Source organism: Colletotrichum siamense (genome assembly GCF_013390195.1).
Source record: "Colletotrichum siamense strain Cg363 chromosome Unknown KSG_Cg363_contig09, whole genome shotgun sequence".
NCBI lineage: Eukaryota > Fungi > Ascomycota > Sordariomycetes > Glomerellales > Glomerellaceae > Colletotrichum > Colletotrichum siamense.
The window spans coordinates 1,498,802-1,513,862 of record NW_023501022.1 but is presented as its reverse complement, the minus strand read 5'-3'; the positions used below and the strand labels follow the sequence as shown (position 1 = coordinate 1,513,862).

The window sequence follows — 15,061 nt, the reverse complement described above, 5'->3', positions numbered from 1 at the left end:
AGGACCGAGAAGACCTGGATACGCAAGCCCCAGACGAGATGTTCTTCATGGTTGCCCACATGTCAGCGTATATGAATCCTCAATGGCAAATGACACTCGAACTGGGATACATCGCCGTTTCAGTTGATGCAGCGGAAGTCTTACAAGAAACTGTCCCCGAGAGACCACTAAAGGATCGGCTTGGAGAATTCCCTACTTTGACTGGCGACCTATTTCCAAGATTGACAGCACTTCGTGAGAGAAAACCCATCGACGTCCTCTTTGCTTGCGTCGAAAGACACTCTCTCTCGACAGACGTGCTCGGCCTATATGACAGGTCTCTGGACTTGACTTTCGTCAACATCGAAAAAGCAGGCAAGATGACAGAAAACGGGGTAACTATTTGGAGGCATGCCAGTATCATCCTGGATTGGGAAGGTGCAGCGCATAACTTCATATCCATGATGTACACGAAGCACAAGACAGGTTTCATTGAGCCTTCGTCGCCAATCTTCCGCGTATCCAGTCGCATGGCAACATGTGGAAACATAGACCCTTCTCCAATGGAGCATGAAGCCACCCGTTGTTTTTGGAAGAAGCAAGGTGAGTGGGAGACACTGGGCGTGGTTTACGCAGTGTCCAAGGCCGCCGTTCCAGGGAACCGGAAATGGAGTTCGTACGGAAACTTCATGGCCTTTGTGTTAAATCCAAACCTAGCGACATGGAATCCCGCATTGAAAGAGTACATGAAGACTACACTGCCAGACTGGCAGTTCAATGTCCGAAGGTTTGACCATGGTCATGGCTGGTCTCGCCTGCGGAATAGAATGGACATTATTGGCGCTGCTGGGTTTTACAAGAATATGGAGGGAACATACGGAATCTCTATACCAATCAAGATTATGGAATCTCGAACAGCTAGCCCTCAAATACCAGAAAAGCACTCGCTTGAAGATTCGAATGCCGAGCAAGAGGCCACTGAGATGGGACGTCGTAAACGCACCCGGAGAGCTGCTGCTGGACTCTGAGTATCATAACGCGCATGAAAAGACTAGGTGGTGTGAAGGATTTGTCAGTTTTCCGAGCTTTCAGAGAATCCGATCCAAAATAGACATTTGCTCTTTGAAATTCATGATTGATCGGACCATACGAATGCGTACCATACAACATCCTTGGCGGAGAGATGGACGAGGCAGAAGAGGAGCAAGGTATATCCACCAGACCTTTGAACTTTCCGTTTCATCATAAACTTCAACTGATTCAAGAAATCCTAGGTATAGGTAAACAGTTTCATTGATCGGTGTTTTTACAACGTTGTGCTTTAATTGTTCATCTTCCTTGTTGGACTTGGCAATTCCTTCAGAGCGATATCACCGACCACCCAATTCTTGATATCTCCAGTCGTTACCCTCGACTCACGGTCCACTTGTATGTGAAATTCTCGCTGGACCTGTATGCCCTCTATGTTGCTCACATCTCGGCTATCAGAGTACAGCACGTCTGTGGATGCCTGTGAGCTCCGCGGTCCATCCTCCAGTCTCTCAAACGAACCCTCGATGTCGTCATCGCTGCCAAGCTCCCTGGGGCGCTTGTGCTTCACGCAAGCTGCTAGGACACCGCCTGTATTTCGGGTCTTCAAAGTATTGCCTATGGTGATGCGAGTGCTGTTTGAATAGGTAGAAGGCTTGACGCTGTGTGCCTTCCTAGAGTATCCGGATCTTTGGCTGGTACAATCGGTGCTCTTGGAACCCGAAAAGTCTTCAGAATTGCTGCAAATATGTCGTTTCAAGAGTTGCGCGCAGGTAGGGAGACTCGTGGCGATGATGGCTAGGCATGTCTCAATGGATGACCCGATGTATGGGTAGACGATGACTCGGCTGATGTTGGTGGCATTGCCGCCATTGCTGGCACCGAATCCCAGGCGGTAGACATGGAAAAGGATAGGGCGAACGATGGAAGCGGCCACAATGCTAGAGTAAACAAATTGTCAGGCTTCTGGGTTCATGTTCACTAGTCAAGGCAAAAGCAACTCTAGCTCACTTACCAAGTGCCAAACAACAAGACTGTCGCCATGGCCAAATTTCTTTCTCTTCCAAACTCCAAATGGCAGACAGCTCCCACCAGAAGTAGCACAGTAGCCATCGCGTTAATGAAGATGTTTGGGATAGCGATGCTAACTTCGGTGCGTAAGTAGCAAATGCTTGGGACAGTTTTGTCCCAGAACCCCTGGACAGGCGTGCATTTGAATACTGTTTCAATGTTAGTTGGTTGAAATCACGGCAGCTGGCGATTACACTGACATGTGCCAAGAAACATGGCAATTCCCCATGCTAATACCATGGATGATAGAATCCACACACAAATCCGAAGTGCTTTGCAACTTGAGCAGAGTCGAAAATACGTAGCAAAGACCGCAAGTTTGGAGAGAGGACATGCTATGCCGTATACGATGCCCATGGCGGTGATGCCCTGAATACTGTCAGATCCAGTGATACACGAGAATTTGAATCAGACGCCAAATGACCTACTTTGAGCACAGGAGGCATGCCGCCAGAATAGTCAGCCCCAACCGTGGCTACGTCTTTTCCAAGACCAACGTGAACGGCTAATTTGAATCGTTAGTTTGAATTTGATCCCATTTTGTTTTTCTTGGATGAAGTGGAACACTTACAAGCCCCTTCGGTGATGAGGAACGCATGATTAGAGAACTTCCAACGCCAATCTTTGTCAGTCAAAGTGAAAGAATTTGAAGGCGTACCGTACTCACCAACGCCGCAAGGCAAACACCATCTGCAGGGCTAAAACGGGCTCCGCTGGCGCGGCCAAAATGCAGTTTGGCGCCTACCGAGACGGTGGCAATAACACTGAGTATTGTGTGTGGAACTATTAGAGCCCACGCAATGCTTTCGCTTGAAGATCTCGAATCGATGTCCATCATGAGATGGGTCGTCGAATTGACAATGGAGACATCACATCAGCAAGAGATGGTGACTCGAGGAAGACCATGTCTTTTAGACGCTCATCGCATTTCAGGATTCGCCTTTTGGCTCCGATTCAGGAAAGGGGGCCGATCGGTTCTGAAGTCTGGATTAGGATCGGTTTGTCATCACCCTGTCTTGACTGCCACATGCTGACAGGGTTGGTGTGGCCCAACAAGAAACCATTTTGTTTGTCAGGCTCCCATTGGACGTCGGCACGCGATGACAGGGCAAGATAGTGCAGCTTCTTGTTGGAACGGGCACCAGGAGCACAGGATCAGTAGGGCGAGGCGCATTGGCTGTCTCGCAAAAAGACTGCACAGAAACCCAATCAAAGCCCTTGTCACAGCGCGACATTTCAAGCAGATTTGTAAACAGAACTCTTCAGCCCAACTAGAACAAGAGGACAAAACGAAGCCAAGGCAGGCCTGATCTTCAATGTCAACGACGAAACCAGTCACCACACGTGTAGAGCTGCAGACTCGAACAACCTCGCGCAATCTGGGCAAAGTTGCTAACTGGTTGTCTATTAGAGAAACCCTCAGCGGTTGGGCCATACATCAAGGATTCAAATCGTCCGAGTCTGACTTATATGGCAGAGGAGGGGCAGCGAAACACGCAAAGTTGAATTTCTTGCACCTTGACGGCATGTAAAATAGCAAAATAACGGCAAAGGTCAGATTTCACCATATTTCAATGGGTTTTCAACCTCATGCTGATCTCAATGACAGAGACGCAGCCCGAAATAGGGCTCAAAGGTAACCCTGGTCCGCAGTCATTTTTGGAACCAACATTCCCTGCATGATAGACACGGGACGCGCCATATTCGGAATAAAGACAAACATATTCATGGCAAATGGTTCTGACAGCACGTTCATCAGCTTAAGCGCTGTCCAAACCAGTGCCTAATAAGACCATCTCTTCCCTACTTGTTCAAAAGGACTGAGCATCACACAGCCACAAAGCTTTTCTGCCATCTCATTGACTCGCCCAACAACCTGATACCTTTCATCGGCGATCCCGCGACAAAGACGGCAGTGAGCCCGACGGCACGTCTATTATTGTTATGTCTACCACCGCAGCCCCGAGAAAGCTGGGTATCTTGCTTGCCCACGGCGGAATCCACACACCGACGTGTTTCGATCCGGCCAAGGCCCGTCCAGAAGCCGCCGGTTTCTTCCCGGTAATTGCTGTCCGTCATCCAAGTCTCGGCACCGACCCGACCATTACCATGGACGATGACGCCCGCAACATCCAGTCAGAGCTATCCCCACACTCGGAAGAGGGGCGAGAATTTCTCTGTGTCGCGCATTCATATGGTGGAACACCCATGGTGGCGGCGGTGCAAGGGTTTTCTACGGCAGACCGAAAGGCAAATGGGAAGAGAGGCGGTATCGCTGCTGTCGTCTTCATCACGATAGTCGTACCCGCGGCAAGAGGTGGTGGAGCTTTTGATGTTATGTCTTCTGAGCTGGATATCACGAGCGTTATCAATGGAATTGTGGTGGGCAAACCGGCTGCCAAAAACGTTCTCTACAAGCCTGATATGTCAGAAGAGATGGCTAATAAGTACATGGGTATGTGGGAGCCACAGTCGTTGGCGGCTCTCGCTGGACCTGTCACATTTTGCATGGAAGATTTGAACATTTCGACCTACTACATCTTGTGCGAGAAAGATCTTTGCCTTTCGCCAGCTCTTCAGCTGAAGATCGCATCCACAATTCCGAACTTGAAGAGGTTGTTGCGCAATCCTGGGGGCCATTCTGCGATCATAACCGAGGTGGAGAAGTTCGTGGAACAGTTGATTGAAATTTCGGAGGAAGTTGAAGGAAGCAGGGGTTTTCAACAGTAGGTAGTTTAGGTGACTATTCAATTGAGTTCCTGCAATCGCTGCCAACGTGATATATCTTAGCTCAGCCCTTAGTCCTGTTGCATTGCCGATGCTTGAAATGTAACAAGAAGTCCATGCTGAATATTTACGCCAATGGTCCGAGCTTATCTACACTGCAAATGAGAATGACCTTCGCTGCCGACCTTGCGTTTCGCTTTCAGGACCGGATTGCGGCCCCACTTTCTCAATTCGGCCACCTTCCATTTTGTGAAGAATTCTTTTGTAAATTTTTGTATAACTACAGGGAATATAAGGACCCTTTTTTCCTCCACCCTAACCTAAGCTAGTCTTCTTAACTACTATATTATAACTTAGATAAAAGTAATAATAGTAATTAGTTCTTAAAGCTATTCGCTATACTTTTTATTAAATATCTTATTAATCTCCCTTATATTATTCTTATTTTTTAAGTTCTTAGCGATTTTTTTAAATCTTTATTTAATTTAATAAAAAGTTTAGTTCTAAAAGTTTTCTAAGAGCTTAATATATATTATAAAGAAGTATAGAGATACTATATTATTATTCTTAACTATAAAGATATAACTAAGCTATTATTAAATATATAGTAAACTAATCTCTTTTAAATATTTAATATTACTAGTAATAAGAGCTATATTAATTAAATAAGAGGTATATATAAGATTTATTTTAGAGGGTTTTAAATATAAACTATAGTATAATAAAGAGCTACTTCTACTAACTTAGCTAAATAGCTTAAAAATCCCCTTTATATACTCTATAAGTTAGCTATAGAGGTTATACTCCCTCTATATATTTCCCCGTCAGAGTTATATAGCAGTTAACAAGGTGCGCCTCTAGGTAGCAAACTGCGAAGAAGAAAACTTAGAAGGGAAGAAAGATTCGGCCACCTTCGGAGCCCGAGTTACGGAATAGTCTTCGATCTCCCGAGTTAGAGACATGTAATCCAGAGAGTTGTGGGTTTTAGTGAATGATAATAAGAGAGTTAATTCGTTCTGTGTCTTCATTTTTTGCATACGTTCTATGTCAATGGCTCGCACTTTCTGCACCATAGATATCGCTCAACTCTCAAATTGTCCGTCCGTGTTTCCATATCGGCGTTGTCGGCGTGGAAGTTGCCGGCCTCTCCGGCTCAGAGTTTGCGTATTCAACCACGAAAAGTTAACTTGAGGCTTGGAATGTTGAATGAGTATCGATGCCCTGTTTTCTCATGACCTTTCAAGCCGAATACCACGCAATCCCAGACTTGTAAACCCATCCATACAAGAGGCCGGCGGTGAATAAAGACCTTCCGTCGCGCAACGGAGATGTTGACAACGAATTGCAATTTTCGCATATTGTTGCTCATGAAGATCTCGGAGTCACCCGCATGTGCTTGAGCAAAACTCAATTTGGGAGAAGCCGGAAGCTTTCTCACTGAGTCATGTTCAAACCCCCGACATCCCGTTCCTAGGGGTTCGAAACCTTAGGATCACCCCAAACATGACACGAACACGAGTGAACTGGTTTCAATTGATGTGTCGGAGGCTAGCTGTTAGATATGAATAAATCGATGCAGCTGTTGGTGATCTGGTTTTGTTGATCCTATAATTCCTTCATTGCGCCCAAATGTATCAATTGCAAGCGTCGCCGCCGCTTGCGCTTGACTTGTCAAGGATGTCACGTCCAGATCAAGATTAGCCATTCAATTATACTTCTCTAAACTTCCCCACTGCAGGTGGCAGTGAGGACATAATCAAACACTAATCGCCTTCGGGACAGGATGAACCGTTGCCAAGCTATTTTTGCACTCGGATTCCCCGGGAATCAATTCCAGCTGTATGGTCGAAGTTGCTCAGCGTCGATCTCGGCATGACAACAGCAAGCTTTGCTAAAGTCGCGTTGCATCCACTGTGGACTCGTAAGGGGGAAAGTCAAATGCTAAGATATCCTCGAAATACGAGCAACATAAGCGCCGATTCTATGTATAAGAAGCCTGGTGTTCATCGCTCTGTTGACTAAATGTATTGCAACCACAACCGTCGTTACAACAATTCGAGTTCTTTATACAACTGTCACTCTTTTATAACCTTTTTTAACTACAACTCTTCACAATGCGTGCCTTCACCACCATCGCTGCCGCCCTTCTTGTGGCTGGCGCCCAGGCTGCCCCCGCCCTCGAGAGCCGCCAGGTCATCTACGGCTGGTGAGTTGGCTCAGTAGCAACATGCTCACTTCCTGTGATGCCCATGTTGTTATCATTTTGTGTATATTCGGCCACTAACAATCAACCAGCTACTTCTCTGGTGACGGCATTGTCGACCAGTACATCAGCGTCGGCCACGACGAGGACATCCCCGGCAAGACCAAGACCTGGCACCTTGACTGCGGTACCACCTCTAGCCAGCTCGTCCCCGGTGTCTTCGCCAAGTGCACCGTCGATGGAAAGGCTCCTTTCGGCATCACTGGCCACGACGCTACGTAAGTGCTATAACGAATGTTCCCCAACTACTCGAGCGGGCTCTGACCTATTATGCAGCAACATCAACTGCCCTATTGCTTAATTGGAAAGCTCCCTACATACCCAGCGCGAACAAAAGCCAGGCGGATAGAATAGAAAAAACTAATAGACATTAATTGCTTTACCAAAATTTTCTGAAATTGGATGCGACTGAGACTTTCGCTTTGCATGCAAGATGTTGATGTGACCTGTCAAAGCCTAACTAAAAACCAAGAGGTTAAAACCCACGGATCAAGATGTCGTGATCCAATAAAGGATGCGATGGCAGAAGAACCCTTAGGCTTATCGTAAGGCCGGCACCCGATCGCCGATTAGAGGAATATGTTTTGCATGCAATACATCGTTGTACTGCAGCCTGCAGTTGTCTTGAACCAAAAAGAACCGAGGCACAGATTTTGCGATCTCTTTATTGAGATCTGTTTCATTCAATCTGAAAGAAGATGCGGCGAGTTGAGCCTCTGGGCCCACTGGCCTACTGGACGCGAGGGCTGGATCGTCGAAGACCACATGTTGAGATTCAGCCGCGGTGTCATTAATGGGCCAAGGGAATCAACATGTGGATTTTCTCCCCTTTGACGGCGGGGAAATTTGTCCCATAATGCGAACTCGCTGAACGAACACGGTCTTTCATCCCGCAGGCTGCGATCCATGCGCTCACCGAGCCACCTTGTTGCTCAGACCTCGCAGACGCAGGGATGACCCACGGCCGGACTTGGATGTTACATGAACGATGACACCGACACGGACAAAGTTGGGACGTTCCCATCCAATCCAGAGCCTTTTGTTTCCAAGACAGCCTCCAGACTTGGCCATACAATCGCAGCCGACAGCCATCCATGCCGGCAAGGTCCGACATGCTCGGTTTGGGCCGAACTTGTTCGTTGTTAGGGCCAACTCTTCGATTGCCTGTTTTGTCTTTTGAACTATAAATTGTTTTACGTTTCTATCGGCCGGGACAAAGACCCCCTAGGAAGGCTCATGTAATCTTCGGTGACAACGGCAGGCTGACAGCAGACACGACGCTAGTCGTCGACACGGCGAGGTCCCGAAAGCTGTCATCAGCTCATCCGTTGTGCGGCAGTGGCTTTGAAACTACCGTGGCCGGCATCATCATGCAAAATGCCAAAGACTGACAGCCGATCAGACTCCACCCCGATGGCAAGTTAAGGACCCCTCATCCGCCGTTTATTCGACACGGATACGGAAGCGTCGTTTTCTTTCAAGTTTCCTCCCTGGCCGCGTCTGATTCTTTGCCTCCGTTACACGTCACTGGCATTTCGGCCGGATTTGCAACAAGTAAGCAACTTGCAAAGAGGGTTGGATGTGACGCGTTTTCGACGGCCTTTTTAGTCGACGGTTCCCCTCTAAAAGATCCGGTCAGGTTTTAGCGGCAACCCTCAAATGCGAGAAAAATCACAGTGTACGGCTCGTTAAGCCTGACACTACGGCGCTACGTAAACCGACGATACGATCGAAAGTCTAGACAATACAAACCGCATACGAGGCGCTCTGATCTGCTTTCGAAAAATCTCTTCCGTTCCAAAATGATCGTCCAGAAAACATGGCCACAATACATAGCCATACGCATCCTCATCGTCTTGATGAAGGACTTGGGGCTTCTATGTCTGACATACTTCTACGCGATATTCGCACTAGGCGGCGTGCCAGCCATAGTCCATCCATTCTCCATCGTCATTGAGGTGATAGGAGCGATCGAGATACTCTTTTACCTATTTTTCTTTCTGCCTTACAAATGGTACCTCCAAAGCTTCAAGCCTTACAGACCACCACCGATGAGCCGATCGCAACGGGCACAGCTCTTCTACAAGGCCCTGAGTTTGGTGCCAGACGGTGAAGACTTTGTGCGGAAATGGATGCTGAACGCTCACATCGAAGACATACGTCGCGAAAACCTCAAAGACTGGCTCTTGTGGGGTCTTTTTGAGAGGGATGGCACTACCGAGAGGCCGACCCAAGAGATTGACGAAGAGTGTGAGCGATACATCGACGATGCCGAAGAGAAATTTGGGATAAAGTTGAAGCCTGGGAGAGGTAACGCAGAGGCGTTGAGGCTTACATTCGATCCGGTGATCATCAGACATCGCAGTTTGTTCTACTATGTGGTATGTGAGCGTCTTAACCCCCGTTTGCAGTGATTGCCACGGTGTACAAAGGAGGAAACCCAGATACTGTCCTGCCAATTTGATGCTAATGCCAATGGTCTCAGGTCATCGGTTTCCTCGACAACTTAATGGCCTTCTATCTCCTAACACAGGGATACCGGCACTATAAACAACCATTCACAACATTCTTCAAAGTCTTCCCCCTCCGCTTCATCAATCTTATCCCCTTCAGGCGTTCCGCTGCCGACGGCATGTCTTACTGGTATCGCCCGCACAAGTCTAAGACACAACGTCCCATTGTTTTCATCCATGGTTTGGGAATTGGTCTAATACCCTACATGTTTTGGCTTCGCACAATCCCCAAGGACGTTGGGATACTCGCCGTTGAGATGCTGCCTATAGCCACCCGCGTCACGACATACCCGCTGCAGCCCACCCCTGAGCTGGCTGAAATGATCGCCAAGTGCGTCGCGCAGCAACGTGCCGCACAACCCGCTCCTGGAAAGGGCGAGCGAGGCGTTTGGGATGACTTTGTCTTGATTGGCAATAGCTACGGAACTCTTCTGATGCCACAACTTCTCCAGAGAGCCGACTTTGCGCCACGGGTCGCCGCCTGTATCTTGATAGATCCCGTCTCGATGTTACTGCATCTGCCAGATGTAGCCTACAATTTCACGCGAAGGGAGCCAACTCCATCTATTCGTGGAAGAACAGGACACGGCAACGAATGGGAGATCTGGTGGGCGAGCGCCACGGATGCCGGAACAGCCTATACGCTCGCTCGGAGACTTTGCTGGAGAGAGTCCCTGATGTGGAGAGAAATGCTTACACCCAGTCTCCGCAGCGCGGAGACCGGATACTACGCCTCCGGATCCTCAAATGAGATCGCGATTTTTGGCAACGGCATTCAGCCCGGAATGCGCAGCACAGTCATATTAGGAGGGGAAGACTGTGTAACGACACCGAAGTCAGTGGCCAGCTATGTCTACTCGGGCGACGTGAGGTGGACCTTAGATGACATTGAGGATTGGAAGAGGTACGAATGGAGCGGCAACGAGGAGTTGGAGTTGATGTATTTGGATGGAAAGGATCACGGACAGGGTATCATGGTGCCTTTCCCGCACAAGCCTATTGCAAGTGTCATTGAGGCATACTGTCGACGAGATGATGGCTTTGTAGCTTTTGGAGACAGGTATATCGGCGGCCCTGAGGCTGATGGCGGGTTGTTTGGGAGCACAAATTCGTTGAGTATATACGACTCAAGGCAGGGAGGCCCGGGAGAGGTCGCCGTGGAGATGAAGCATTTCTAGTTTCTTCGGTCCAAGCCCCACATCTGTGGATTGTAAGTACAGCTATATCAGTACATTGTCGGCTGCGAGGATGCATGGCGGTTCCGGATAGTCCAATTACAAAATCTGCTTAAGCAGTGCTAAGCGTTCGCAAGTTCTTAGTCAATGACGCGGTGGAAATAATGCACTCATAGCAGATCAACAGTTCAAGAAACCATTTATTACTATGGCATATCACGAACTCATATTTGTGGCAAATCAAAAACGATTACAGGTTTCAGGACCATCAATGGATGCCAATGGATACATGTACTGACTTTGTCGGTACTATCTGGACCACGTGATAATACAGCTTGATATCTTGATGTTACGCCATTCAGAGAAATCTAAAGTCAATCAAATAATCATTGAGAAATAGTTTGAAAGACCCTCTACAAAGGCTCTCAAATATCTAGAAGAGTTATAGAGTAGTCCTCTTAGGGCAACTCAAGCTCAATAACGCTGAAGTGGTCAGGGGGTTTCTTCCACAATTTAACCACCTTCAGTCCAATTGAATCGATCAAAGCCAACCACTGTTTCTCGGTGCGCTCTTGACCCGCTAGGTAGACCATCATCGCAATGTCAAAGGCAGCTGTAGACATCTGGCTTTTCTCATCATCGAGAATCTGGTCATGGATAAGAAGTCTACTATAGCCAGGCTTCATAGCGCTCTTCTGCATTTCTAGAATCTTCCGGGCAGGCTCATCCGACCAGTCGTGAATGATGTGATGTAGGTAGTAGGCTTTGGCGTCTATTCAGCCAGATCAGCAACTCGGTAGACATGTAATTGAAATTGCTCAACTTACGCTTCACAGGTTGAGGAGTAAAGAAGTTGTAGTCCACCTTGTTGATATTTTCGGGGACAATATTCGACGCAACAACCTCGGGAAGATCTGCGAGGTAAAGTCTCGAAGCTGTCTCGGGATAGGCGTTGTACATCCTCATTAAGTCGTGGCCGATACCCCCACCAACGTCCACAAATAAAGGTAGGTTGGGATCCGACTCGTCTACCAGCTTCTTGTGGGGGTACATATCCATCCACGGTTGCTCTTTGCCTGTCGAGACCTTCTGTACCATGTTGAAGGATTCGCCAAATTCAGGATGCTCTTTGAAGTAGGACCACAGACTTCCTTTGTAGTTCTTAACTCTCTGAAACAAGGTATCCGTACCATCAACAGGGTTTCTATAACCCATCTCAGCCAATATTCTTGGCATTTCACCGTACATGGGAAGGGTAGCGAATCGGCTGTGAAAGTCAGAATGACGAAGGCTACGCTGGAATTCCATGACTCACAAGTAATCGAGAAGCGCCCCGAAAGGCTTGTTGAGTTCCATGCAGAGTTCCCTCGGTTGAAATCTGTCAACCGGGATTTGTTCTACGAGATGGTTTGCAGCTAGAAGGCGCAGAAATCGATCTTGCGTAATTGTCTTAGTTTCAATACCGTAAATTTAGGCAATGTGTAGACTCACGAAGTAAGGCAGGCTCAATTTTCCCGACCATGTTTGCAAGTTGCAAGCTGGTCATGGGTACGTTTCCGTTCTCTTCCCACTTCTCAAAAAGTCTCAAGTCCTTCAGAGTCAGAAGAACACCGACAGTTGCCGGCTTACAATACAAGTCTGATTAGCATCGGACGGACTTCGCGGAGATTGGGGTTACTACCTGATTCAGTAGCATGCGGACGTAGGTGTCCCATGAAGTCTCCACTTTGCCTATCACTTCATATGCTGCAGAAAGCGTGTCCATTCTTTCTTCCTCATCTTTGAAGGTGCATTTTGTGACATTCTTGGCAGCGCGGATGAAGTCCTGGGCTGGTCCGGGGCTTCCGTTTTGTACGCCGTTTGCGTGGGTTGTGCTCTGAGCCATGATGATGACAAAGATGAATCTTGATGGCGCGCGGAAGATGAAATATCAGGAGGAAGGGTACTATCTCATCTGTAGTATAAGATTCTTGTTGGTACGAAAGATCTCTGCAAGGCTTGATCAAACTGGTCTAATCGAGGCGCACTCAGCAGTGGGGTTTATAGATGACTTTATGTGCCACGATAGAACAGAAAAGCAAGCATTGAAACCTTCAAAGCTTACTCTTTCGGCGAACGGGAATTAACAATGACCGTATTTCCAGAATTGGATGTAGGTATGATATCACTTGATCTTCTCCCCTCAATGTGTTGGCCGGAGGAAGTAACGGCCGATCTGACAGAAAGCTTGGAGCAATTTGAGCGATACGATTGATCAATCACTATCAAAACAAATCATATTGACTACAGACGGTGCATTAAATGGATGAGTAAACGGATGAAAAGATTGGTCGTGTTTCATTCCTGAAGTCTAACAGATATTTGTTAAGACCCTAACACGGTGGCAGCACGCTGCGGACTTTCGGTCTGCACAGCCCCAGCCAGTAAGATATTGCCGAGAGTTTTGGTGGACGGTAGTTCATTATCTTTGCACATGCAAACGCGCCTTAGGCCTTGTTACCCTTCGGTAACCGAAAGCTCTCTAGAGATTGGTGCTGGGTCGTCGTAAGTTTTCGTCCAAGGCTCTTCTGCAGGCCGCGCTCACCGTCTAGCTTCTGGGGAGGCACAGTCAGCAACATGACACTAAAACTCTATTCGCTGCTTCATGTAACCGCTGTGTCTTTTACTAGCTCCAACGCACGACGACTTTGCTTAGGCTCTTTGTTGAGTGCTTCAGTCGGCGCTAACAATGCAAGCTCTGCCGAACATGACCTGCCTTACATCAAGAGCACTCAAGAGGCGTAATTACAGGATATGACAGGTTCTCATGCAACTCATACTGCTGCCGTCTCTGATCATTCTTTTCATTATCTATGAATGCAGACAGCAGCCCAAAATCACGTTTGTGAGAGCCTGTGCTGCCATTGTCCGGTTTTCTGCGACATGCGTGGCCCGGATAGTTGGATTATTATGTTTGAATCAGCGCCTCCACAAGGGCAATCAAAGCAATTTTGACCCCCATACTTGTTAACTTGGCTCTTTTTTTTGGTGTTTTTGATTACTTGGCTAACTTGCAAATAAAACAAATCAATTACTATATAAAATGACGTTATATAGACTACTTAATTAGGTAATTTTGAGGATATCTACAGCCTTATAAGCCCTCTCGTAGGCCCTTAGAGGGCCCCTTTAGAGAGAGGGCCCTTTAGAAGGCCCCTTACAGGGCTCTTTAGAGGGACCCTTAACCCCCCCCCCCCCCCTAAGGGGGCCCCTCACGTATGCCCTCACGTATGCCTATGGGCTGGGCATACCTATAAGTGGGGCTATAGCCTATATAAGGCCTCCTATTGGCTAGAGTATAAGACATCAAATATTTCAATTCAATCGAGGGGTGTCGGATTGATCGATTGGGTAGTGGCGATGGCCTCACTTTGCTTGGTTAGGTTATTTGCGTTGTCAATTTACTTGCCCTTGTGGAGGCGCTGGTTTGAATACATATCCAACAAAAGACGCAGAAATAATGAACATGTCTGCCATGGCAGTTACTGCTGTGAGCAAAACTATCAAAAAGAGCCCAGTGCGCCCGTATGATTGAAATTTGCAACCGCCGATCCAAACAATCTCCCGCCTTGAATGACAGTTTCCGATATAAGTGTTCACGAAATGTGGGCAAAGGTTGGCCTTAGCCGCTTCAGAATCTTTCTTTCTAATAAATCGGGTGTTTGATTATTATTCCAGATTCAATAGAAGTTGGCACAAGTGACAAGGCTATGACGATACTCATACTGTCAGATTGTGCGCATCCAAGTTTGCCCATTTCAACACCAATGATCCTTTAGCTACGCAGCGCCAGAAAATGCACTGACGTTGTGCTAGCTGGAACCCTCATGTGAAGTTTTATTCGTCGCAAAGGAATAGGAAATGCCTCAGAAATGCGTCTTTGCCGATTTTAAAAATGGAAGTGTCCCGTTTTTGCTCAATTTTCTGGCTGTGCATAGCTTCGGGTGATAGATTACGAGATGATAAAGTTTAGTATTCTGCGAACTTGCTCACCGCGAAGATTATCTTGGCCGCTGGTCTCTTCAGAGTGGAAATCTTGGTCTTGGATATGAGCAAAGTACTGAAGAAACATGGATGTTGCCGTTCAATTAGGCTCGGATTCTTGTAGCTAACGCTCAGCTTCCTATCAAGGACCAAATATTCTGACTATGTTGTCGTCCCTGGGCTCTTGGTGGACCATAGAGGCGTCTTCAGGGAGGACAGAAGCAATCTCGCTGGTGTGGACGTCAATTTGACACTATATCCAATGGTTCGACTCGGTCCAT

At 47.5% G+C, this 15,061-nt stretch overlaps 5 protein-coding genes across 5 annotated transcripts; 3 read left to right on the top strand and 2 right to left on the bottom strand.

Moving 5' to 3' along the window:
- Positions 1-1,300: 1,300 nt before the first annotated feature.
- Positions 1,301-2,914, bottom strand: CGCS363_v013124 (uncharacterized protein; the record flags this gene model as incomplete). The annotated part of the gene is made up of 7 exons (XM_036644973.1): positions 1,301-1,479; positions 1,531-1,949; positions 2,024-2,228; positions 2,280-2,448; positions 2,508-2,584; positions 2,651-2,687; positions 2,747-2,914. The coding sequence occupies 7 exons, from the start codon at positions 2,912-2,914 to the stop codon at positions 1,301-1,303; spliced, it is 1,254 nt and encodes a 417-aa protein (XP_036489859.1).
- Positions 2,915-4,023: 1,109 nt separating this feature from the next.
- Positions 4,024-4,809, top strand: CGCS363_v013123 (uncharacterized protein; the record flags this gene model as incomplete). The annotated part of the gene is made up of 1 exon (XM_036644972.1): positions 4,024-4,809. The coding sequence occupies one exon, from the start codon at positions 4,024-4,026 to the stop codon at positions 4,807-4,809; it is 786 nt and encodes a 261-aa protein (XP_036489857.1).
- Positions 4,810-6,920: 2,111 nt separating this feature from the next.
- On the top strand, positions 6,921-7,370 carry CGCS363_v013122 (uncharacterized protein; the record flags this gene model as incomplete). The annotated part of the gene is made up of 3 exons (XM_036644971.1): positions 6,921-7,012; positions 7,102-7,287; positions 7,346-7,370. The coding sequence occupies 3 exons, from the start codon at positions 6,921-6,923 to the stop codon at positions 7,368-7,370; spliced, it is 303 nt and encodes a 100-aa protein (XP_036489858.1).
- Positions 7,371-8,871: 1,501 nt separating this feature from the next.
- CGCS363_v013121 (uncharacterized protein) lies at positions 8,872-10,760 on the top strand (the record flags this gene model as incomplete). The annotated part of the gene is made up of 2 exons (XM_036644970.1): positions 8,872-9,450; positions 9,555-10,760. 2 exons carry the CDS (start codon positions 8,872-8,874, stop codon positions 10,758-10,760), a joined length of 1,785 nt encoding a protein of 594 aa, XP_036489855.1.
- A 455-nt stretch (positions 10,761-11,215) lies between these two features.
- Positions 11,216-12,642, bottom strand: CGCS363_v013120 (O-methyltransferase; the record flags this gene model as incomplete). The annotated part of the gene is made up of 5 exons (XM_036644969.1): positions 11,216-11,529; positions 11,585-12,024; positions 12,073-12,193; positions 12,249-12,381; positions 12,439-12,642. The coding sequence occupies 5 exons, from the start codon at positions 12,640-12,642 to the stop codon at positions 11,216-11,218; spliced, it is 1,212 nt and encodes a 403-aa protein (XP_036489856.1).
- Positions 12,643-15,061: the final 2,419 nt, after the last annotated feature.